We start from the raw sequence: 25,453 nt of genomic DNA on the forward strand, positions 1-25,453 counted from the left end.
TCATCCCGATTTATGGGAGGACAATCCCAATCTTGCGATCTTGAGATTAGACTTCGTTTGATAGGTGATTACCTGAGCGTTGCCTTTATAGCCTCCTTTTACGGTGCGACGGTTGGTCAACGTCAAAGCAACCAGTTCTCAAACAAGTAATCTCAAATCACTCAGGTATTGAGGATTTAGTGTCTAATAATATAATGAAATTTACTTATGACAGACTTTCATCTCTTACAGTAAAGTTTCATAGGTCTTGTCCGATACTAGTCTTCCCAAAGTAAGTATCTATGCAAATGATTATGACATTGCCATGTCCACATAGTTCAAGAAACAGAACTACTAGTCATCTTGCATTCTAATCGTCTAACGTTTTCTATGCGTCCAATTTTATAGAAAACTCCGATTAGGGACCATTTTCAACCTTTGACATTCAAGTTCACTTGATAGACATTTCTTAGTCACAGGACTGGTCCTGACAGTCTATCTTGAATATATCGTCAAGTTGAAGGGACTCATCATTTAATACTAAACCAAGATTAAATGGAATATGAAAATACATTTCATATATGATAAATGTTCAACCCCAATGTTTTATAACCATGGGCCTCAAACCCATCTTCTAAAACAATTCATGGAATTCAAAGCTATGCTTGATTTCCAGTGCTACAATGTGAGTGTTGCTTCTCACTTGTTGCATAGGTTTAGTTATCATGCTTTGCCAATCTTAATATCCTTTTCATCGAATGTTCTTCGAGATATGATGATAAGATTTTTTTGAGTTTGTTTATTATGTGATATAGTCTTTCTTACTTCGATGGTGGTTTTACTCACTTTGCAATGAAGAACCATCAAGTTAGCAGACGTTTTTCTTGCTTCAAGAGTGGTTCTACGCATTTTTCAATGAAGAACCATTAAGCCAGCAGATAGGTGATCTACCCAAGTTCAGTGAAGAACTTTAAACAACCCTGTTTTATTGCTTCTTAGGCAATAATCATTTTTACTTCAACTGTATAGGTTGCTAGTGATGCTTTGTTTGGATTTACCTATCCAAGCAGTTCATAGATATGTGGAAGACTCTTCAACTATATCTTAGAACATAGAAATTATTATTTTAATTTCCCACGCAACAACTCATGGTCTCCAATCCATGTTGCCATTTCAAAACACGATGCTATATAGCTCGTCCTTATCAATGGTTAACTCCAAAGGGTCTTACTTGATCCTTTGCCAGTGTTTATGCGTGTAGCATCAATATTTAGCATATCTTTATTTCCTTGAATCAAGAACTATTCCTATGTACCTTTTCAAGTACCATAAGTATTCTTGATCTCAATCTAGTTGATCTTCACTTAGATCAATAGAGATTGGTATATGTTCGTCATGCCTAAAGTCATACGATACGTTTTTGGCGATCCTCATATTATATCATACATGATAAATTCTTTTGCAGAATATTTCCCAATTGAATTCTATTCATGTAACTTTAGCTTATCTAGTTTCAGTAGATACTAAATTCAGCTAAATTCTTTGACATATAATATAGGTTAAGAATCTCATTTAGACTCTTTGATGTTTAACTTAGTAAATGCTTATACATAGTTAAAACATCCTTTACTTAGATTTATTCACATGGGTCGAACATCTCCAATGGAGACTTTCGTGTTTGATTTAGTAAATGCCATTACTTAATCCAAAACAATATCATAAGATCTTTGTAAATAGATCTTAATACCCAGTATGTACTAAGTTTCGCCATGGTCCATCATTGATGAATAATTTCAAATCTAAGTCATTAGCATTTGAATGTTATTTCACAATAGAGAGATATGTGTGTAATACACATAGGACCAATTAAGTTTTAAGTACTCCCACTAAACTTCTTATATATCTATAAGAATCATGTATATTTTATGAAACTAAAATACTTATTAGCTTCACTAAAATACAGTTCTAATTCCCAATTGCTTGCTTAAATCTGGATTTAGATTTCATAAGCTAGCTTTCCTTTTCAAGCATTTATTTGGATCCACAAATCCTATGACATACCATGTACATAGTTTATTCCAACATTGAGGAATACGTTTTGTCATCCAATTGCCATATGTACCAATATGCAATCATTGCTTGAATTATAGACTTAAGCATTACGATTTTGCATGAGGTTTCAACACAATCCATGCCATGAATTTGCTTGTAACCTTTAGCAACTAATCTAGCTTTGTGTGTGAACACAATTCCATGTTTGATGGTTTTTATCCTTAAAACAAACTTGCAACCAATAGGTGTGAAACTATTCTTGCAAATCAACAAATTTTCAATTTTGTCATCAAAACATTGAGTATGTTTTATGGCCTCTAACCATTTAAAACATTTGAGTCTATATATGGCCTCTAACCATTTTAGGGAATCTAAGTTTCGTCATAGCTTTCTTACAAGTCATAAACTCATTAATCTACATGATAATAGTTTGACTGCAAGTTGTAGGTTTCTTCACTATCGAATAGAAGAATCTCATAGTTTCATTGACCAGAACTCTATGTTTCCTTACTATCTAATAGAAGAATCTCATAGTTCCAGTGACTTGAACTCTATGCCTACTTGGGTATAGAACATCAAACAATAGAATATCAACAGGCACTTTGAGAGTCCTTTGAATATTCTATTCTCCTTGAAGCACTTGTAAAGTCTTCTAAGAGATGTCTATTCTTTAAAAGCTACTTCTAAAGTCCTTTCAGAATAAGTTCGGATTTTCTGAAGCACTTCGAAAAGCCTCCGGAATGTCCGTTTATGTTTGTTGTTCGCCTCGAAAACTTTCGAGGTCTATTTTCTCCCACTTGTCATTTTGGAAACGAATCTCCAAAAGGACATTATTTCGAGCAAACAAACATTATGTTCTCAAAAATTCGTGGTAGAAACAATACCCTTGTGTCTCATTTGAATAAATCACAATGAAACATATATCTAGACTTGGGCCTTAGTTTGTTGAATAACAAACACTAAGCTCCCAATGAGTTTAGCAACTCTTTAGATATATATAATTGAAAAGATATCCTGAAATTACTTTTCAATAGCTTTGACGAATTTGGTTTAGTTTGGTGGTAGTTGAGCATTTTGTTTTAGAAATTATAGGAAAAGTCTTTATGATTCATCATTGATCGAATCAAGTACTAATTGACTTCGATCATTCCAACGCAGATATGCCATATCTTATGGAGCTAGATTGTGAAATTACAACACACAATCATTGATGATCATATTTGGTCTCAAGTAATCATCAACATGATCTAACCTAGATCTTTATGATTTCTTGCCGAGTGGATTTTATACTTCTGAATCTTTGAACTAGCCAAACAGATTCAACTTATATCACATTTGAGTAAATAAACCTATATTCACTCAAATCCATGTGAAATAATAAAGTCATAAAACCTTTCTTTAGCTTTGAACTCTATCGTCTAGGCGTTCTAACAATAGTTCATATTCTTTGTTACTTTCAACAAGTAAGACTAGCTTGTCTTAAGTTGATCTAGAAATCAACCAACTTTCAAAAGTCCATCAAAATAGAGCTTATGAATGTTAACTTGTTGATATGGTCTAAGCAACAATGCCAAAGATTTAATGGAACTCAAATCAAGGGTTTGATTTGAACCTAGTAAAGTTCTTTAAAGAGTTGTTTGTTTTAATCAAGCATATTGACTCAACCAGTAATTGACCATTTCATTCAAATAAACAAACAAACAAGCATTGTTTTTGTTCTTCTGAATGTGAGTCTTTCTGTGTTTGAAGCAGAAATTTAGGTATGCTGATTATGGAACAAAATAGCCATTAAGTTCCAGCCTTTGAAAGGACTTAAAACAAACTAGATGACCCTACAACTAATGTAGCATTGCCATGCTTCATTTCCCACTTGTAGGTCATTAGTGTATCCTAGCTTCCATTATTTGAGTTATTACCGAAGTAAGAACCTCAAGCGGTATATGATACCAAGGAAGTTTGATTGCTAGGTCACTTCTCTTTAAACATAAATTTATAGGTAGAAACGGAATCGTAAATTCCTTTCATTTGTTCCTCGTTTTCCTATTTCTTGTACCCTTTCTTATAGTCTTAAGAATTGAATTCTTTAGTGTTGACTTTTATACTTTGTTAGACATGTCCAATGTCACCAACAAGGTTCTTTACCATTTTAATTTATGTTGAATATTTTGTTTCAACTAGATGATCTTACCAGAAGCTTCTAAAGTTCTCTAAGTATCGATCTATTCGAATGTCTAGGGACTAGACTTATTCGAGAAATAAATGGACAAAGATATTAGGTTGTTAACCATTGGTAAGGCTGAGCGTTTAAACTCAATGCTTTATGATCTCAAAACTACATTGTATTTTAAATTCACAAGCACCAATTGGTTTGCCATTCGATTTTGATATTCGAAAACAACCATAAAAGTCTATATAAGAAACGTACATTTTAAATTGCTCACTTTCTCTCTTTTCCGTGAATCGTTCTTGGATTCACTACCAATCGAGGAAATTTACTGTTACCTTTCTAAAAGGATTTATTGCAGTGCAAGATATTTAATTATAAACAATAATTAAAACATACATTGAAGCATGCAAAGTCTAAACATTTATCATGAATAATAACTTGAAATTAAAGCAACCATGCAATTCAAACAAGTTATTAGCATTTTATTCGATTTTATTGTTCCGGCAGGTGTGAATAAAATGATTCCAAGATCCTAAAATCATTGAAGAACTAAGCACAGTTTGTCGACTTAATCCTAGAACATCTTAGGTAAGCAAAAGCCTTTTGCTAATAGTCTAGAAACTATTCTTGGTTGATAGGTACGTCTAAGAACTTATTAGGTAAACCTATCGAATTTGCCACGACATAAAAGGACTCCTTACTTATATCGTTGAGTTTCACCAAAACTAACATGTACTCACAATTATTTGTGTACCTTGCCCCTTTAGGACCAATAAGTAACACCTCGCTGAGCGAAAACTATTACTAGATTGATGTAAAGGATATCCAAGCAAGTGTATATTTTGGCATGGCACCTTTTAACTCAATTTTAAGTTTGGAACTTAAGGCTCTTACTATGTTGGTTAGATTTTAAGTGAACTAAAATCCTTAATCATGCAACATAATCAAGCTTATGATCTCATGCATTTTAAGACATATTTAAAACAATAAATAACTTAAGACATGCATAAGATATTTGTGATCTAGTATGGCCCGACTTCATCTTGAAGCTTTGACTTCAAAGTCCGTCTTGAAAATCTCCGTGGGAGGCACCATTTTCTTCAAATAGGATAAGCTATAACTAATTACAACTATTTGATGGTACGCAGACCATTTTGAATTGAAAAATAACTTTGGTGCTTTAGACCAATTACATTCAAATTAATGGTACGCAGACCATATTTTCTATCCTATTTGGGCCATACTAGTCACTTCATAACCTGCAAAACAGTACATATACAATATATACCATTCACCCATTCATTATCATGAATGGCCCACATAGCTGGTTAGTAAAACACATTATGCATCACGTAAACATTTGCAGCAATTAATCAAGGGCACCAATAATCTACCAATTATTCAGTCCTTATTAATTCTAATCGAGTTGTTTTAACCTTAAGGATTTGTAGACCTAATCAAGAGTTTATGACTAAAAAGCGCTCCCACTCAAACCAATAAATTCATATGCTTTACTAATTTTAAACATAAAATTGTATTTCTAGTCTAACCGGAAACATACAAATTTAATTAAAATTTAAAGCTCATATAAATTTATAATTGAATCCAAAAATTTAATTTAATTTCAGTCGCATTTAAATTAATTCATGATTTTAATTTTAGTAAAATAATTAGAATAAATTCCATTTATTATAATTATAATATTCAAAATTAAAATCCAAGAAATTAATTCAAATTATTAATTTTAAAATTAATTAAAATTACGTGAACTGAAATTTTCAAATTAAACATTCAAAACGATCTAATCGTAACGCAAACACCCTACGCGTTGCACGCCCATGGGCCGCACGCACACAGCCATTGCTGGCCATGTGCGCGCAGCCCATGCGCTCGTCGCATAGCTGCTGCTGTCCTATCGCAAGCCTCCGCACAGCGCCCCATCGCACGCGAGCTATCGCTCGCAGTGCGCGCGCGCGAGATCGCTCGCTGGGCGCGCTGGCTCGCTCGCTGTGCGCGCGAGCCATCGCTCGCTGGGGCGCGACATCGCTCGCTGGGCGAGCGACATCGCGTGCTGCGCGCGCGAGCAGTGCTGGGCGCAGCGCTCGTGGCACTTGTGCGAGGCAGCGCGCGTTGTGGCACTTGTGGCACTTGTGCGAGGCAGCGCGCGTTGTGGCGCAGCTCGCTTGCTGCCCACACGCGACTGCCTTGGCTCGCCCTTCGCCCATGCCCATTCGTTCATTGCTCGTGGCACACGACACAAGGCAGGGCTGCTGCCTTGTGCTCGTGCACTACGCCCTTGCTCATTGCATTCGTGCCGCACGGGCGACGAGCTCCCTTGCTCGTCGTCGCATGCCCGCATTATACAACACCCCTTAAGGGTAACACGAAGCGTCCATTGCTTCGTGCGTGCAAGTTATTTGAACGAATCGCATAAAATTTTAAAATTTATATTTAAAATTAATGACAAATTAATAAATATTATTAATTTCATAATTTTAGGGCGAAAAATCGAAAATTTATTATCCAATTGATTTCCGATTGATATGGATTCAAGTCTAGGTCATAAAAATTTAAAATTTATCGTAAATTTACAATTTTTATGGTGGTTTTTAATCATAGGTTTCTAATTAAATTACAATTAATTATGAAAATCAAATTAATTCTAAATTATTCTAATTTTCAACAAATTAATCATAATTACAAATTAGATTGCATAATTAACAAGACTAGGCATTCAAACTTGTTAAACATATGCAGTAGGTCAATCAAAAATTCAAGATTTATCAACAGGAATCGCAAATATTTAATTTAACATCTTAAATTTACGAAATTTTGCATTCGAAAAACTAAAACCTTCGAAAAGTCATAGTTAGGCTTCGAATTTGAGAATTCTGGGTTCGGCAGAAAAATACTATTTTTGTCAAAATTTTAGAATGCCTTTTACATGCGGAATTGACACAAAAATCACTCAATTCGGATGAGTAATGAAGAAACTGCCGAAAAACTGCGTACATATAATTAAATAAACGCAATTTGCAATTAATTAACAATTACGAAAATTAATCACCCCTTTTAATTCTTGCAAATTTGTAATATTTAACCATGTTCATGCAATTTAGATTATGAAAATAATAAGGGGCTCGTGATACCACTGTTAGGTTATGATACATATGACACTACATAGATCATGCGGAAACAACCATTAACCCAGGACAACATATTATTTACACATAATCATATAGCATAATTTAGATGCATACTCTTTGTTGCGTGCCCTCCCTAGCTGCGCCCGAACCGAACAAGAACAAGTCTTTTAGGACTCCAAGTGTCGTCCCTCCGTAGATAGTCCACAGCACGTCCGGATCCGCCTTAAGATTGACCAACTAGAATCGCCCTTAAGGTACTAGAAAATTTCGGCACTTTTGAGCAAGATGTGTTTTAATTTTCTCTCAAAAACTCACTTTTGAATACTTTGAAACTTGTGTATAAATTATGACCCCTAGGCCTTTATTTATAGAGTTATGGAAAAGGAATCGTAATCCTAGTAGGATACGAATTAATTGAAATTAGAATCCTACATGAATTCTATTTAATTAATTTATCCAATTAGGAATAGAAATTTAATCATACACTGACTCTTGTAGATTCAGGAATCACGCATGAGCACAAACTCACACACACACGGCAGCCACAAGGGCTGCCCATGCGCGTGCGAGCAGCAGCCCGCGCAGCACGGCCCACGCATCCGTGGCCCTTGGCGCGCGCTGGGCCTGCCTTGCGGTAGGCCTGGGCGCTGCCTTGGCTGGGCTTGTGGCGCGCATGCTTGCTGGGCGATGGCCCCGGCTTCGTGTTGGGCCTTCGTCCGGCAAGCCTCGTCCGATGCTAATTCGTACGATACGCTTCCGATTAAATTTCCATTTCCGGAATCTATTTCCGATACGAACAATATTTAATATTTCCGATTCCGGAATTAATTTCCGTTTCGAACAAATATTTAATATTTCCGTTTCCGGAATTATTTTCCGATTCCGGCAATATTTCCGATTCTGACAATATTTCCGTTTCCGGCAATATTTCCGATTCTGGTAATATTTCCATTTCCAATAATATTTTCCGACACGTACCATGTTTCTGTTTCCGGCAACATCTACGACTTGGATAATATTCATATTTCCGATACGATCCATATTTCCGTTTCCGGCAATATCATCGTTTCCGGAGTATTCATTTCTTGCCTGTGACGATCTTAGCTCCCACTGAAACCAAGATCCGTCGGTTCCGAATATTCATAGATGGAGTATTTAATGCCATTAAATACTTGATCCGTTTACGTACTATTTGTGTGACCCTACGGGTTCAGTCAAGAGTAAGCTGTGGATTAATATCATTAATTCCACTTGAACTGAAGCGGCCTCTAGCTAGGCATTTAGCTCACTTGATCTCACTGAATTATTAACTTGTTAATTAATACTGAACCGCATTTATTAGACTTAACATAGAATGCATACTTGGACCAAGGGCATTATTTCCTTCATCCTTGTCTTAACCCTCTAGACGGGGTAAAAACATCCGTGGTTGAGTTGTTAACTTTGATAGAGTACGAAACTGTAGTCACAGTTGCTTTCACCCAGTTTATCCAGGTTGTAGGAAAGCCCATTTTGTCAAGAGTAGCCCAAAGGAAATCCCATTCTATTCTGTCATAGGCTTTTTCCATGTCCAGTTTAAGAGCACACCATCCAACTTTGGATTTTGATTTCTTAAAAACATTGAGGATCTCCTGGACTAAAAGCAAATTATCATGGATGGACCTGCCAGGGGTGAAGGCGTTTTGGAAGGGGCTTATGTGTTTTTGAAGAATAGGACTTAGTCTAGAGACTAGGAGTTTAGAGATAGCTTTATAGATCGTGCCGCAGAGGCTGATTGGTCTGAAATGATTGGGGTTCTCTGGGTTATCATTTTTGGGGATAAGAGCTATAAGAGTGTGATTCTGAAAAGGCGGCATTTTTCCGTGTGAGAAAAAGCTCTTTATTGCTAATGTAACTTCAGGGCCGATTGTTTTCCAGTAGGTTTGAAAAAACTTTGGCCCAAATCCATCTGATCCTGGTGCCTTGAGCGGGTTCATAGTAAGGAAACTATTTTTAATCTCCTCGTCTGAGAAGGGGGCGATGAGACTAAGCCTATCGGAATCAGAAATTAATTGTGGGAGAAAATCTAGGTTAATTATACGCCCAGGCTGAACGGATGTTTTGAATCTATCTTGAAAGGAGTTAAAGAGGATGTTTTGAACGTTCACTTGCCCCTCCTCCCAATGGTTGTCAGCATTCTTTAGTCGATAGATGTGGTTTTTCGCGGCTCTTTGTTTCATGAGTTGGTGGAAAAATCTCGTGTTTCTGTCTCCTTGATTCAGCCAAGTTTTTTTTGCAGAATTTTTCCACAAGTGCTGTTTTTGTAAGAGGATCTTTTCTCGTTGTTTGAGCATTCTTAAAAGGTGGTTTTGCCAGATAGGGTTGAACGGTTGGGTTATAAGCTTATCTTCAAGTTCTTGAATTTTATCTGCATTAGTTTTAAGTTGCATGGTCTTGTGTGAGAATTTTCCTTTCGCCCAATTTTTTAGGTCGCCTTTTATGTTGGTTAGTTTGGATCTTATTCTAAAGAATCTTGAACCTTGAGTATTGCAGTTCCAATGCTTTTTAACAATTTTAGCTGGTTCATCCTCGAGAGTCCAAGAATTTTGGAATCTGAACAATCTATTCGCCATAATGGTCTCTGAGTTTGTATCAAAGAACATTGGGGCATGATCTGAGCTAGTAAAGGTACCATATCTAAAATTTCACAATGCAAGTGGGGGTCAATTGAGCCCATAATTTGTATATTGCCTCCGCCCCTGCTTTTAACTCTTATCAGGATTTTTTAACTTTCATATGATTAACTTTTATACTTCGTATTATAAATAAAATTGATGGATAATATTTGGGTTAAATGGTTAATGTTATAGTGATTTTTATGAAAATATAATTTTTACTTAAATGAAAAATTTTATCATTAAAAAATAGATGATTTTACGGGGTAACTTTTAAGTATTTTGAGTTACTCTCTCTGTCTCGGAATACTCGCAACGTTTTGACTGGACACGCTTGCCAATGCACAACTTTGACTATTAATATCTTTAATTATATATTATAAAAACTTATAGAATATTAATATTTTGAAAATATATATTAAGATGAAACCAACAATATACTATATGCTAACAGTTATTTTCATATACTATAAATAAAATAGGGTCAAAGTGAATTACTCCCTCCGTCCCATAATTATCTTCCTGTTTGACCAAAAACACGGATTTTAAGAAAAGTGGAATATAGTACATGAAAAAGTGGAATAAAGTACAAATGATGATTGAGTTGTATGGAAAAGTGCAATAAAGTACATGTGAAAGAGAATATAGTACATGGGAAAAGTGGAATATAGTACATGGGTGGAGTTTTCAATTCAATTTTAATTAATATAGTACATGACAAAGTGGGGACCTTAGTAGCCAAAATTAGAAACAGGAAGATAATTTTGGGACGCTCGTTTAGGAAAGCAGGAAGATATTTTTGGGACGGAGGGAGTATGTGAATAGTGCAAAAAGTCAAGCCGTTGCGAATATTCCGGGATGGAGGGAGTAACTTTTATTCCGGTGAACAATAAATATTGTCATTTTGTGTACGGCTTGTGTGCTTCTCAAGACTGTTTCTCGCGAAACTATTCTTCTCATTTAATAAAATAAAAATCTTCTACGGAGTAATGGACAATTACTTATTTCAAATCAAAAAAAAAAAGCTTAGTTCATATCAGATACATATCAGATTAGATCAGACCAGATCAGATATTATCTTTAATATTATACCAAACAAACTCAAGCTTTACAAAAAGTTAGCCACAGGTCGAGCCCCATCAATTGTGAAATGTTTGAGAGTGACTTAAGCGTAAACACACTGTCCTTTATTATTAGTCCATCTGTTTCAGATTACTCGTTACCCTTGCCTTTGCACAAAGGTTTAGGAAATAAGTGGTTGTTTGGTTATCAATTGTTATTTTATTGAAAAGTAATATGATACGAGTTATTGTGGTATTTTTTTAATTGAATGAGAAGGGGTGTAGGGACAAAAAAATTTAGTGGGAAGAGAGACAATATAATAATTGTGGGGTCGTTCCTAATTTGGAAGTGTAACAAGTAATCTGAGACAGACGAAAAAGGAAATTGTAACAAGCAATATGAGACGGACGAAAAAGGAAAGTGTAACAAGTAATGTGAGACGGATAGAGTATTATTATATCATTATTATTTGATATGATTTTACTCGTTGAAACGGGTTTCATAAACCCTACTCCCTCTGTATTTATTTAAGGGATGCACTTGCCTTTTCCGGCCGTATTTATTTAAGAGATATACTTGCCACTTTTAGTAACTTATCAAACCCACCATCTAATTAAATAATCTATCTACACCCCCCACCACTCCCCACCCCTTAAAATGACATGGTCCCCACTTGTTTTTTACTTATTAAAATATCTACCCAACCCCACTTGTTTTATTAATTTATTTCATTCAATTCTTCTTCTTAATACCCGTGTCCGGCCAAGTGTATCTCTTAAATAAATATGGAGGGAGTATATGTTAATTTAGAGTCGAACGGACCTAAACAAAACAATTTGATCAAGGGACCAAACTATAAACAAACTAGAAACACTAGTTTGGGAGAACAAACATCTCATATGTTCTCATAAGTTTCATCACAAAACTCTATTAATCTCAATTACCATGTAAATAAAACAACTTAAATCTCTATATATAGTTAATATAAGAATTCTCATACTCTGTAACATTTAAGCACTCGATCACACGATAAAAAAATCCCTAAGCACTTGCTCTTATGGCGCATTTGGTATGTGAAAATGAAAATTTGAGGAATAAGAGGATGTAGATTGGAAATTGATAATTGGGGATTCAAGAAAAAATATTACATTTCTCTTGCTTGTTTAGTGGTGGCGTGGTGGGAATATAGTGAGAATAATAGGTAAAATAACTAAAATACCCTTCACAATATTCTTTGCTTTTGGTTCCATAAATTGGAAATTGGTCATTTAATTTTTAATCTTATTCTATCTCAATTCCCTACCCTCCCAATTGGATAAAAAAAAAAAAAAGCAGAGCCCTTTTATTTCTCATATTCAATCCCATCTCATTTTCCATCCCTCAAAACAAACATAGGAATTTCAATTCCATCTTCTCATTCCCAAATCCCATGCTTCAATTCCCACAAAACAAACACCCTCCTAGGAGTTGAAGATAAATTTGCAGAATCAAGCTACATTGAATAAGAAGTGGTATTGTTAGTTCATACAACGCATGTACGCTTCTGAGATCTGTTATGTACAACACAATTATGTGCACTTCCCCCACAAATGGTCCAAATCTTCGGAAACAATATGATAAGTCACTTCATTCTTATTGCTTATTAGATCAGACTAGAAAAACAGATCAAACCAGACCAGAAAAAGTAAGAGAACACTCGAAAGAAGCAACCATACTATACCAAAACAAACACCCTCTTAGCGATTGAAGATAAATTTGCAGAGTCAAGCTACATTGAATAAGAAGTGCTATTATCTAAAGTTAGTTCATAAAACGCTTGAACGCTTATGAGATATGTTTGTGCACTTTACCCCACAAACGGTATAGATCTTCTGAAAGAATATGATAAGCCACTTTATTCTTATTGCTTATTAGATCAGGCCAGAAAAATCAGATCAAAACATATCAGAGCAAGTGAAGAGAACAAGGCCTAAGGCACAGACTGTATTTCATAGAAGACCAACCAAAACACAACACCGAGAATATACTAGTACTCTAGCATAGAATAAAAATGCAATTAAGCTTACATTAAGATAAAAACATTGAAGTATGATATACTACAAAGTATTAAAGATGTGGATCCAGTCACAATATTTTGACAAGTAACATTCTGAAATCACATTAGTACACACCATGTACCTACATTACTACCACCTGCAAAACAATGGAGTATCTTTTTTCCTGAGTGTGCAGAACCTCGAGAGTTACAGTACAGCTGACCTTGAAGAACATACAAACAAATCTACGGGCGCAAAATCTTCCTACATTGTTCTTCTTCTTCTTCTTCTGCAGTTTTTAAAAGTGGAAATCTCCCTGAAAAATCATTAGTCAAAACCCTAATTTCCTGTAACCTTGTTTGCGAATGCAGCTGCTTAATCGATCTTCACAGAAGAGTAGATCTTTCTCACAAACCAGAAACATGCATAAAACCCAATTGTGCCGGTGAGTACGAAGAACGCATATGAACCGATTAGCATATACCCAAAGTAAAGGATCCCAGAAACCAGCTTTGTAATTTCCAGCTTTGTGAAGAAATAGAAAATGGAGTATAAGAACAGGTAAAGTGCAGATGACCCAGCAGTCAAGTATGACCTCCACCACCAATGGTAATCTTCACTGCACAACTGGAAGTAGCATAGCACGATCGTGATTTCAGCACACGTGATGATCAAGATAACGAAAACAATGAAAAGGAAGCCGAAGATGTAGTAGAACTGGTTTAGCCATATGGATGTCAGTATAAAGAAAAGCTCGATAAAGACTGCCCCAAAAGGAAGGATGCCTCCGATAAGGATGGAGAAAATGGGTTTCATGTACCAAGCTTGCTCGGGAATTTGCCTCGGGATTTTGTTTGTTTTGACCGGGTCCTCCATTGGTGGTTTCTTGAATCCCAAGTAACTTCCAACGAAGACTAATGGGACCGATATGCCGAACCAAAGCAACATAAGGGCCAACATAGTTCCGAAAGGCACGGCACCTGAAGATTTCTCACCCCAGATTAAGGCGTTGAGCACGAAGAAAATGCTGAAGAGTATTCCGGGAAACATGAAGGCGGTTTTCAACGTGTTCTTCTTCCACTCGGTCCCTTTGAACATCTTGTACAAACGGGCTGAGGAGTAACCGCCAAACAATCCCATAAAGACCCATAACAGAACCATAGCGGTCATAAGCCCTCCGCGGTTAGACGGTGAAAGGAACCCGAGAAGTGCAAACATCATTGTGACTAGAGTCATTGCGAAAATTTGAACCCCGGTTCCAACATACACACATAAGAGGCTAGAGTTTATAGGTGGCCTGAAAGCATCCCCGTGAACCAATTTCCAGCCAGTTTCTTCCTGAGCTTCATCTTGAGTTTCTAACTGGTTATAGTTGGCTATATCTCTGTAAAGTGTTCGCATCATGATCATGGCAACCATTCCGGATAGGAAAAGGACAATCATCAAGGAGTTAATGATGGAGAACCAATGGATTTGATCATCATTCATCAAAAGATATGTGTCCCATCGAGAGGCCCATTTAATATCACTCTCCTGGAAAGATGAGATAAGGATTCAGAAGAAGCGATAAGACAGAAATATCAATGCACTAGTTAGCACCTGGGCAAAGCATATCAAGGGGTATTTTCGTAAATAAATTGTCAAAATATACAATGTAAATATTAAATATACAATCTCTTTTTATATTAAAATTATTTTGTTTTATTTTTATTTTTTTAAAGTATCAAATAGACCGCATATTGCAAATTTTAGATTGTACAATTGTTCATTATATTTACGAGAATGCCATTTGATTGACATATTTCGCCAACCAAGGGGATTGTTTAGAATTTTATCATCAATGCCTAGCGAATAACATACCTCAAATGTAACATCATAGGTGAACACAATTTCTTTATCAGCCTCGACCTCTTGTGGCGGGGTACCACTTTGAATAATGTTTTTTGTGCATGTCACCAATTGAGTATCTTGTTCTTTCCACTCCTTATACTCATGAGCAATACTGTTACAAGAGCAAATGAGATTCATAGCAGTAGCCAAAGCAGAAGCATGCACAGAGAATTATAGGCATCACATAATTTAAATCTGAAATGAATAGATGTATTTAAATGTTTAAAAGACCAAAAAGTCCAATAAGCCTCCTATTATGAATGGCTCACTATTCCTGACACATCCAAAGCGCAGTTGAGCAGCATGAATTAAACATTGATCAAGAACACTGAAAGGAATAATCTCATGGATCAATATATCATCTCACGAGCAAAGATTGGAACTTCTCATCAATTTCAGGAACCCCGCATGCAAAAGCACTAAGCATCATTGGCGACTTCGTCATCAGTTCTCAAAATCTAGTATAGCTGATATTTATCTACAATTAAGTCCACGAAACAGAAATCTATTTTATAAATAGAGACAGTAACTAAACCGGCGTAACTATCAGCAGATAACAAGGATAATTTTTTTTTAAAAGGGCTATGAAAATATCTACAAAACTCCTATAATTAATGGACTGTCACCATTCCCTCACCACCAATTCACAGTTTCATGCATTCACTTTCAGACTATCATATGTTTAGTATAACGCATAAGGCATACTTTTACATCAAGAAATAGCATTCAAACATAAATATATCGTCCTCAAAAGTCCAAACTGAAGTAAAGATATGACAGCCTAATGTCCAGAAAAGATTATTGATACCTCAACACGCTGTGTGTACTTAAGAAAGCCGTGTTTTAGTACCATTTATCAGTCCAGGTGCTGACCATGACAAATTACAACTAGACCAGAATAATTCCAAGGTTGGAAATTCTCAAAAATACAAACACTAAGATCTCAAGGACATGCATAAATAAACTGCACCAGCATTTAAATCTATAAAAGCTCAAAAGGGCTCCACCAAGTATCCTATGCAACCCTATCAACACACCTGACACCCCCCCCCCCCCAAGGCAGAAAGAGGTCTTAATATTTCATTGTAGGAGTATGCAATGCCACTATAGGTTAAGGAACTTGTCTTAATGTAAAGCCTTTTACTTCTTCAATGACGAATAAGAATTGATGCAAAGCATAGGACACACACTCTAGGTTCTATGCCACCCATATTATGACTAACTTATAGAAGCAAGCCAATTGCAACATAAAGAGATGAGCAGTAAACCAATAAACACATGTGCCACTAGCTCAACCAAAGGACCTTTTAGCCTTGGCTCAATAAAGGAGAATAGAACCCGGCTTAAGAGTAGACAACCTTATATATCCATCAATAATTTAGAAGAATACAGCATACTAATTCATAATCTCACACAGTAAAAATACAATGATTACAGTCAGTCATTCACGGTTGCTGAAGAAAAGCGCAGCTTTACTTAAAGTCTTACTTGTGGGCGTTATGGCACACTAACAAATGAGGCTATGTTCCGTTTTCATAAGTTCAAATGAGGTCAAATTAAGGCTAAAAAGTTCTGACAAATACAGATAAGGCTAATAACAAATTTACATGAATTAACATCACGCCTAATTAGTCAAGAACTCGAGATATAATCAGGGGTTTTAAGGAGAAAGGAATAGTTCCTCAGCCATCACATTATCACAGGTATGCTTGCTACAATCATCTGATTCAAGAAGTTCCAGAAGCGCTGGAGATAAATATCAAAACAAAGTCTACTAGTCCACCCCAAAAAGATGACTAACAATTTTCAATCCGGGCGCGCGTGCAAAGTGGGCTAGTAATTCGCCCAACCGGGCAGATAGCTCGTGTTATTTCACTTTTGTGGGAGCCCTATCGGGCGGAGGCCGCCCGACCAGCGAACTGAAGAGAATGTGGTCTGTTGAATGCGCGTCGAACCGGGCGGATGGCGCCCGATCGAGCGGACCATCTGGCCGAGACCAAAAGACGTACTTTTGTACGTTGGCCTTGCTTCCTCGTGATTCCTTTTGTAACAGCTCTTTTAATAGTTGATTAAGGGATATAATCTTTCTGATTATGTTAGAGGTTTATGGTAATTATACACATTGATTAAGGGGGTTATAAACTCTTCATTTGTTCAAGATTAATTCCATTAATTTGTGTCATTGATCTCCCTTGAGTTCTTTGGTTTCTAGAGTTGTTTTGATTCCTCCACTAAGTCCTGTAAATACTTGTTTTCTGGTTTTGGAATAGAGAATGATTCTCTTCCTCTCCTCTTCTTTCTCTTGTTTGGGATGGAAGATTTTCCGTTCATTAAGTCATGACAAGTCTTATCTTTTCTAGCGTTTATCTACTTATTCCTTTTTGGCATAAGTTCTAGGGACTCCATCTCATCACCAAAAGTGTCTTTGTGTGTTGAGAGTTGTATAAACCTTAGATAACGAATCGTTTAATAAAATTGTGCATCCCGGTAAAGGCTTTGCCGCCCGATCGGGAGACCACAACTGTGAAATGATACGAGTCATCCTCCCGGTCGATGGTCATCGGGCGAACTATTTTTCAAGCTTTACTTCCAACAATCCCCCACTATATTAGAAAAAAAAATGATGAAAAAAGATGAATTTATGGACATAAGAGGAGCTTAATACGTAACAGTTCGTGTTACATAAAGTAAACCGAAATCAAATGGTTAGTGAAGTGAAACTATCACCTTGGAAAACTAAGAATTGAAATTCTCCACACAAGTCATTATTCTAAACAACAATGAGAATTAAAATTCTACACAATGAATATGCATCAAGATATTGATAAGGTACATGTACCATTACTATGGTGATAAACTCAACCCACAAAATAAGTTCCATAAAATCATAATTCTTATCTTCAAGCATGGGAACTCCCACTCATGGTTTTACCACTTGAACAATCACTTTACATACCTTTGATAAAAGAATATGCAGTATAGGAATAAAGGTCAAAACCTCTCACGAATCTAAGTGATATAAGACTTGTTCCCAAAATAATGAAAACAAGAAAGACTCAATCTCTTACTTTGATAAGGTTCTCCCAAATAACAAGTATATCGTTGAAACTCGTAATAATCATCCGGTGAATAGTCATCAAAACCTTTCAAGAAAACATCTTGATATTCACATTCCTTGGGTAGGTTGCGAAACTCTTAAGTAAGATTAACTTACTTCCAATAGTTCCTTCTCAAAGGCTAACGACAAAAGGTCTCCATTGACAAATCACGGAATTAAAGTGTCTCTTTCTTGATTGTTTTATTTTCTTCTAATTTTTTGTTAGCAGTGAAGAAGTTAAATTTAGAAGAGACTTGAGGTTAGAACTTTCATAGCACGAGAATTGTCCGTTTTGCTAAAAAACGTTTTTATGTATACCTTAAATTTGTGTTTGGTTTTATATTCCTACGAGTAAATTGTTGTAAATATTGGGTTTTCAAGGCAACATACTAGGATAAGAATACGAAAGAGTTTAGGAAATCGTTGCGCCGTGGTAACCAACCACTGCCTTAAAAACGAGTTTCGGTGCAACCGGAGTGTACAATTGTATTTACCGATTCGTTCCCTAAGGTTTATACCACTCTCAACACACAAAGGCACTTTTGCGCAGTGGTGGTGCCAGTAAGGGTTCAGTGGGTTCAACTCAAGTACTGAACCCTTACAGGAACTGCAAAATTCTGATTAGTTTTAGACAGTAAACTAAGTTATAAAAACAATAGCGCAAGATATTGTCATCTGGATGTCAAGCGCTGCAGTGGTTGAAGCTAAGCGGCTTTTATACCAAGGGTCGGGGGTTCGATTCCCATCTCCTGGCATTTTTTTTGCTTCTTGTAATCAAGGGTTTCTTATGATATGTTTTGTTTAGAGCCGATTTGTTTTTGAAATTGGTTAGGATAAGTTTTGTTTTGCCTTGGTTTTTGTCTCAGGGGTTATGTTAAGGGGAATTAGTGCATTTCGTTCTTAATTCGGGTTTATTAATTTGTCTTTCCTTTCTATTAGGATCGGTTTTAAAAATAAATAAATGTTGTTGAAATAATACATGTGCACCATGGAATTATTGCTTGTAACTTAGATTTTGGACTATGATATTTGATTTAACTATATTTTGTCCGAAAATTTCGAACCCTTAAGTAAAAATTCCTGGCACCGCCACTGCTTTTGCGTGATGAGATGAAGTCACTAGAACTTATGCCCAAAAGAATAAGGAGAAGGAAAAAAGGGTTGAAAGAGATATGAGTTATCATGACTTAACCATGAACTGGAAATCTTCCATCCAAACAAGAGAAAGGAGAAAGAAAGAAAGAGATCAACATGTGTGTATATTCAAAGCCAGAAAACAAGTATATACATAGACTTAGTGGAGATATCAAAACAGCCCTAGGAACCAGAGAACTCAAGGGAGATTAATGACACAAAATTAATGGAATTAATCATGAACAATGAAGAGTTTATAACCCCCTTAATCAATGGGAATAATCAACATAAACTCCAATATCAGAAAGATTAAATCCATTAAACAACCATTAAAATAGTTGTTACAAAAGGAATCACGAGGAAGCAAGGCCAACGTACAAAGTACGTCTTTTGATCTCCGTGCCATCGAAAATTCAAAAGTAAATCCTTAGAGAAGATGATTGGTTAATGGTGGCTAGGATATCGTGATGGAGAATTGCTTGAAGATTTTGGAATGTCATACAATACGTATCCTTGATATTAAATCAAAAATGCGTATTGTATGACATTCCAAAATCTTCAAGCAATTCTTCATCACAACATTCACCAATCATCTTCTCCAAGAATTTACTTTTAACTTTTCGTATACGGAAAAATCAGGTTTATTGTAGTAGTTGTAACTGACGATCTAGATCATCAATTGACATTCCGACCTTGAAAATCAAGCCCATGATGTCCCGAATATTGCGTCAAAATTTCAGAATGATCCGACCATGGATGACCCTTGATCAGAGTCGACCTTTGAGACTACTCCCAGAAAAACGTGAATAAAAATATCTTTGGAAATCTTTTAAATTTCCCTTATCTTTCACTCAAAACTCTGTAACATAAATTTCCTCACATATCATAAGATAGTATTTAGCCATTAATATATATCTCGGATTCAAATTGTAGTAATTATTGGGTTTTCAAGGCAAAATACTAGGATAAGAATAAGAACGTGATTAGGAAGTCGATACGCCGTGGAACCAAACCACTGCCTTGAAAACGAGATTCGGTGCAACCGAGTGCACAATTGTATTCACCGATTTGTTCCCTAAGGTTCACACAACTCTTAACACACAGACACTTTTGGGTGATTAGATGAAGTCACTAGAACTTATGCCCAAAAGGAATAAGGAGATAAAAGGCTAGAAAAGGTAAGAGTTATCATGCCTTAATAATGAAATGAAAACCTTCCATCCACAACAAGAGAAAAAAGAGGACTGGAAGAGAAAACCATTCTCTACTCCGAAATCAGAAAACAAATATTTACAAGACTTAGAGGAGGAATCAAAACAACTCTAGGAAGCCAAAGAACTCAAGGGAGATCAATGACACAAATTAATGGGATTAATCATGAACAAATGAAAAGTTTATAACCCCCTTAATCAATGATAATCAGAAGGATTAAATTCATTAAACAACTATTAAAAGAGTTGTTACAAAAGGAATCACGAGGAAGCAAGGCCAACGCATAAAAGTACGTCTTTTGGTCTCCGTCGGATGGTCAGCCCGATCTAGCGACCACCGACCGTTGGGGTGCGCGTTCAACATACCACAATCTCTTTAATTCGCCCGGTAGAGCGACCCCGCCCGATCGGGCGCCCACAACAGTGAAATAATACGAGTCATCCGCCCGGTCAGGCGAATTACTAGCCCACTTTCACTTTGCATGCGCGCCCGGTCGGGCGGCATTCGTCCGATGGGAATTGGGCGGACTCTTTTTCAAGCTCTACTTCTAACAGTTAGAACACTTTTGCTTTGAATACCCACTTATGTAGTGTCTGACATTTACTATGCACATCACATTTAATGTAATACTTATTTGTAATACTAACTCTAATTTCGAGTATCCATCCAACATACTCAGGATGATAACATTCAAAAGGCTTTGCTGAAAAGAGTAAGGCTATTGGTCCCCCGAGTATAACTCATAGACAATTGAATGATATAAGTCATATAACTAAATGTATTTATGAGACAAAGCATGTAGAAAATGAGAAAAAATGAAGCAAGTCGAGCAACATTAATGTAATTAAATACATGAGGCATAATAATAACAAGCAAACATGAAATCGCTATGCACATGTTAAAATAAAGGACAACAACCAACGGTTTCAACAAAGATAGGAGCAAACCTGTGAGGAGTAACCTCAAAACCAACTATACGAGCAACATCAGTTTCCAGATCCTTGTGGTACATCACTTTGAAGATTAGATGGTTATGGATAAAGTACTTCTCCTCATTAGTCTGCCATAGCAATTTTTGGCATCAAGATAAGGTGAAAAGACCACCACAAAATCCAAAGGTAAACGAAATTGCATACAACTTACCCCAGAGTACTTTCCCTTAAAACCTACACGATACCCATGCTCATAGACCTTGTTTTGTCCATCTCTCCTTTGCCTTATCACAGCAACTGGAAGGTTGTCCAGAATCCTGTTAGACCATAATAGAAAGGTAAGCAGACATAAAATAAATTAAAAAATAAAAACAGTCATGATTTTTCTTCATCTATACTAATAAAACTGGACGGGATGGGGGAAGAGGCTTATAAACTTATGGTGCTCAAGCGTACATAAAAGAAAATCTGCCAGTTGCCATCGCATACTTACATGTTAACTCGATATTCATCATCGATCATCTCCTTGAAATTTTTAGCAGCCTCCGCATCAAGTTTCATTCGGCAGCCCACCTGACATATCCGCTCCTCTCTCATCTTGAACTGTTACACCAATAATAATGTTAGAATTGGAAGGACACAGATTGCTCTCAGAATTACAAATAACTTTTGTGGTCCAAAAACTTGCTTCCTTTGTTAATTCACAGTAAACACTAAAGAGAATACGGAGTATAATGTAACCATATTCCAATATATTAACAGAAAAATTGCAAGCTTACGGTGTACACGGAATTCTCAATACGATCACCACGAAGAACTTCTCCCAAGTTCTCCGCACTGTTGACGATTTTGTTAGGCTTACAATATTTCAAGAAATAGTAGTCATATGGAAGCTGAGTCTTTGTAGACGAAAGCTTATTGACCTTCACTTGAAGAGGATCTCCCTGCACAAGTTGTAGTATGCATAAACATTTTACTCAATAAGTAATAATGCACGGAAACCAACAAGGTGCATCAAATAAAAACAGGGTATTGCAATTTCAACCCCGCCGTGTAGCCAACCCAACCCCACAAATCTTAATGTCATAGGAAGCTAAAACAATTTAAAAACAACCATAAAACATTCAAAAACCAATCAATTTACACAATACATCCAACAAATCAAGTCAGCTGAATGTCTTTCCTCATCATTCTCTCTAAATCTTCTGATTCCTCATATAAAAGAATCAAGGATAAGCTCCGGCGAAAACACGGCACAGCAATAGGCGACTATATCATCATCATCTACTAAGTCAGTGTCTAAGTGGTAGTGTGAAGCTGTCACTGTACCGAAAAATCGGCATTTCTAAACAAAAACAGGGCATCAGCTTCAAATATATTCAGCTCATGATCAAATTATTAGTGGAAAACTGAAAATCAAAGATCCTTCCCATACAAATCAATCACCTAAAATCTCAAACCTCAATAAAATCCCGGAAATAATTTAAATCTAAGTCAACTGAATGTCTTTCCTCATCATTCTCTCTAATCTTCTGATTCCTCAAATAAAATAATCAAGGATATATCATCATCATCTTTTAAGTCAGTGTCTAAGTGGTAGTGTGAAGCTGTCATTGTACCCAAAAATCGACATTTTAAATAGAAACAGGGCATCAGCTCGAAATATATTCAGCTCATAATCAAATTATCAGCAAAAAACTGAAAATCAAAGATCCTTCCATACAAATCAATCTCCTAAAAATCTCAAACCTCAATAAAATCCAGGATATAATTCAAATCTAAGTCAACTGAATGTCTTTCCTCCTCATTCTCTCTAATCTTCTGATTCCTCAAATAACATAATCAAGGATATATCATCATCATCTATTAAGTCAGTGTCTAAGTGGTAGTGTGAAGCTGTCATTGTACCCAAAAATCGACATTTCTAACTAGAAACAGGGCATCAGCTCGAAATATATTCAGCTCATAATCAAATTATCAGTGAAAAACTGAAAATCAAAGATCCTTTCATACAAATCAATCACCTAAAATCTTAAACCTGAACAAAATCCCAGAGATTAATTTAAATCTAAGTTAAATCACACCATATGTAGATCAAAATAGCCGGAAAATCAGATCCAAAATCAGAAACTAATAAGAACACACAAATCAAACAGTGGGTAAGATCCTAACTAAAAAACCCTAAATCCCCAAGTCGAATCAGATCAACTTCCCCGCATAAATCAAAACTATTACAATACAATACAATTATAAAAAACGCGAATTGAAAGTCGAGAAGAGAAAATGTTGTTACCATTTGGAAATCGCGAGGTGCAACACCGGGGAGATAAAAGGAATGAGCTTGAGAGAAGAGAAGGAGAACGCAGAGGAGAGAGAAGATCCATGAGCTCCTGCCATGGATGCCCATCTTCGATCTCGAGATCGAGATGAGGGAGAAAGTGTGAGAGATTGATTTGCAGAATGATTACAGTGAGAAGAAGAAGATGAAGAAGAGGAGGAGAAGCCCAGAAAGGAAGGAGGAGAGAGGAAATGCCAATGAAATGACTTCGAATGAAGGATTCGTGAGTTTTAAGTTTTCTCTTTGAAATTTTTATGGAAATAATTATAATTTGGATGAATTATTTTTTACCAAATCGATAAATTGTTTTTTTATCAACTAAGAATTAGCTTGTATTTTATTACCTAAATAAAAAATTAAATTTATACTTTACCACCTAAAAATGAAAAAATAGACGAAAGTGTTATATCGAGGCCGATACAACAACAAATCCTTAGTGCTAAAATGTTTTGGATTCGGCTAACATGAATCGTCGTATGAGATCGTCATTGGCACCAATCAAACCAGAAAGGAGAGGAAAGTTAAAAAATTAAAAAATAAGGAAGAAAAAGTGAAATTGATAAGAGTAAGATAGAGGAAAATGTATATATATATATATATATATATATATATATATATATATATATATATATATATATATATATATATATATATATATATATATATATAAACCACATGCTCCACCGCTTGTGCGGGCCCCCGTCAATTCCTTTGAGTTTCATTCTTGCGAACGTACTCCCCAGGCGGGATACTTAACGCGGTAATTTTCAAATTGTTCTAAAGTTTTATAAGTTGAATTAATCAAATTCATCTTTTCTCGTTCTATTTCAGAATATCCATTCACTCGAAACTGATCCGCGTCCATTTCGACTTTCTTTAAGCGAGCCCGGGCTTTTTCCAGCTGTTCAATGGCCTTTCCGCGTAGTTCTTCTGAATTTCGAATAGTATTCAAGATCCTCTGTTTTCGATTATCTAATAAATCACTTAATGAAAGTAGATTATCTTTCCATTCATTTCAAAACATTCATGATCCCTTCCCGAACCAAACGTGAATTTTTCAATTCATTTGGCTCTCACGCTCAATTACTTCAATTTTTTATGGCAAATTTCCATATCTTTTTTGAATGTAATGAACTTATCCTCTCTTCTCTGTTCATAGTCGACAAAAAATGGAAACCCATCACTAATCAAGACTAGAATATTCGGAGAACTCTTCTGACCCCCAAAAAAAAAAAATATAAGTAATTGTCAGCAAAGTTGTTTTTTTTTTTATTCAAATCCAAAAATGTTTCTTATTTTATACGTAGGTCATCGACTCAGCCTTTGGCATTTATTTACTTAATAAAAAAAAAGCCGAAACATTTTTCCTATAACAATAAATAAGAGATTCCAACAATTTTATCGACATGAGTGTTATATATCGAAAAATTTGTAACTATGTTTCTTTACTTTATTTAATTTTAGCCTCGGTATTCGGTATATTTAAGTATTAACATGGTGGTAGAAAGAATACCCTGATGTGCCTGGACTTCAAACAAATTAAGTTTTAACCATGTTATGGTCCCACATTATTGGTTGATAGAGAATCAAAGTATATTTACCAACAAATCACGAAATGCTCTAGTTCTTACATATGATTTCTTTATTATTAATTTCAGAAGTCATTCGTGAAATCATGCACCTTTCGCCCTAATTAAAAAAAGCGGTACAGTTGGTTGAATCCAACCTATTTTTGAAATAAACAACCCGCACAC

The 25,453-nt window shown here is 35.9% G+C and overlaps 1 protein-coding gene across 1 annotated transcript; it reads right to left on the bottom strand.

The window, feature by feature from the left end:
- Positions 1-13,102: 13,102 nt before the first annotated feature.
- On the bottom strand, positions 13,103-23,919 carry LOC110798526 (transmembrane 9 superfamily member 7). Its single transcript, XM_022003705.2, has 7 exons — positions 23,655-23,919; positions 22,141-22,305; positions 21,855-21,964; positions 21,573-21,678; positions 21,377-21,489; positions 14,957-15,098; positions 13,103-14,629 (listed from the first exon to the last, which is right to left on the bottom strand). Exons 1-7 carry the CDS (start codon positions 23,766-23,768, stop codon positions 13,472-13,474), a joined length of 1,908 nt encoding a protein of 635 aa, XP_021859397.1. The 5' UTR covers positions 23,769-23,919; the 3' UTR covers positions 13,103-13,471.
- Positions 23,920-25,453: the final 1,534 nt, after the last annotated feature.

Source organism: Spinacia oleracea, chromosome 2 (genome assembly GCF_020520425.1).
Source record: "Spinacia oleracea cultivar Varoflay chromosome 2, BTI_SOV_V1, whole genome shotgun sequence".
In the NCBI taxonomy this organism is placed as follows: Eukaryota; Viridiplantae; Streptophyta; class Magnoliopsida; order Caryophyllales; family Amaranthaceae; genus Spinacia; species Spinacia oleracea.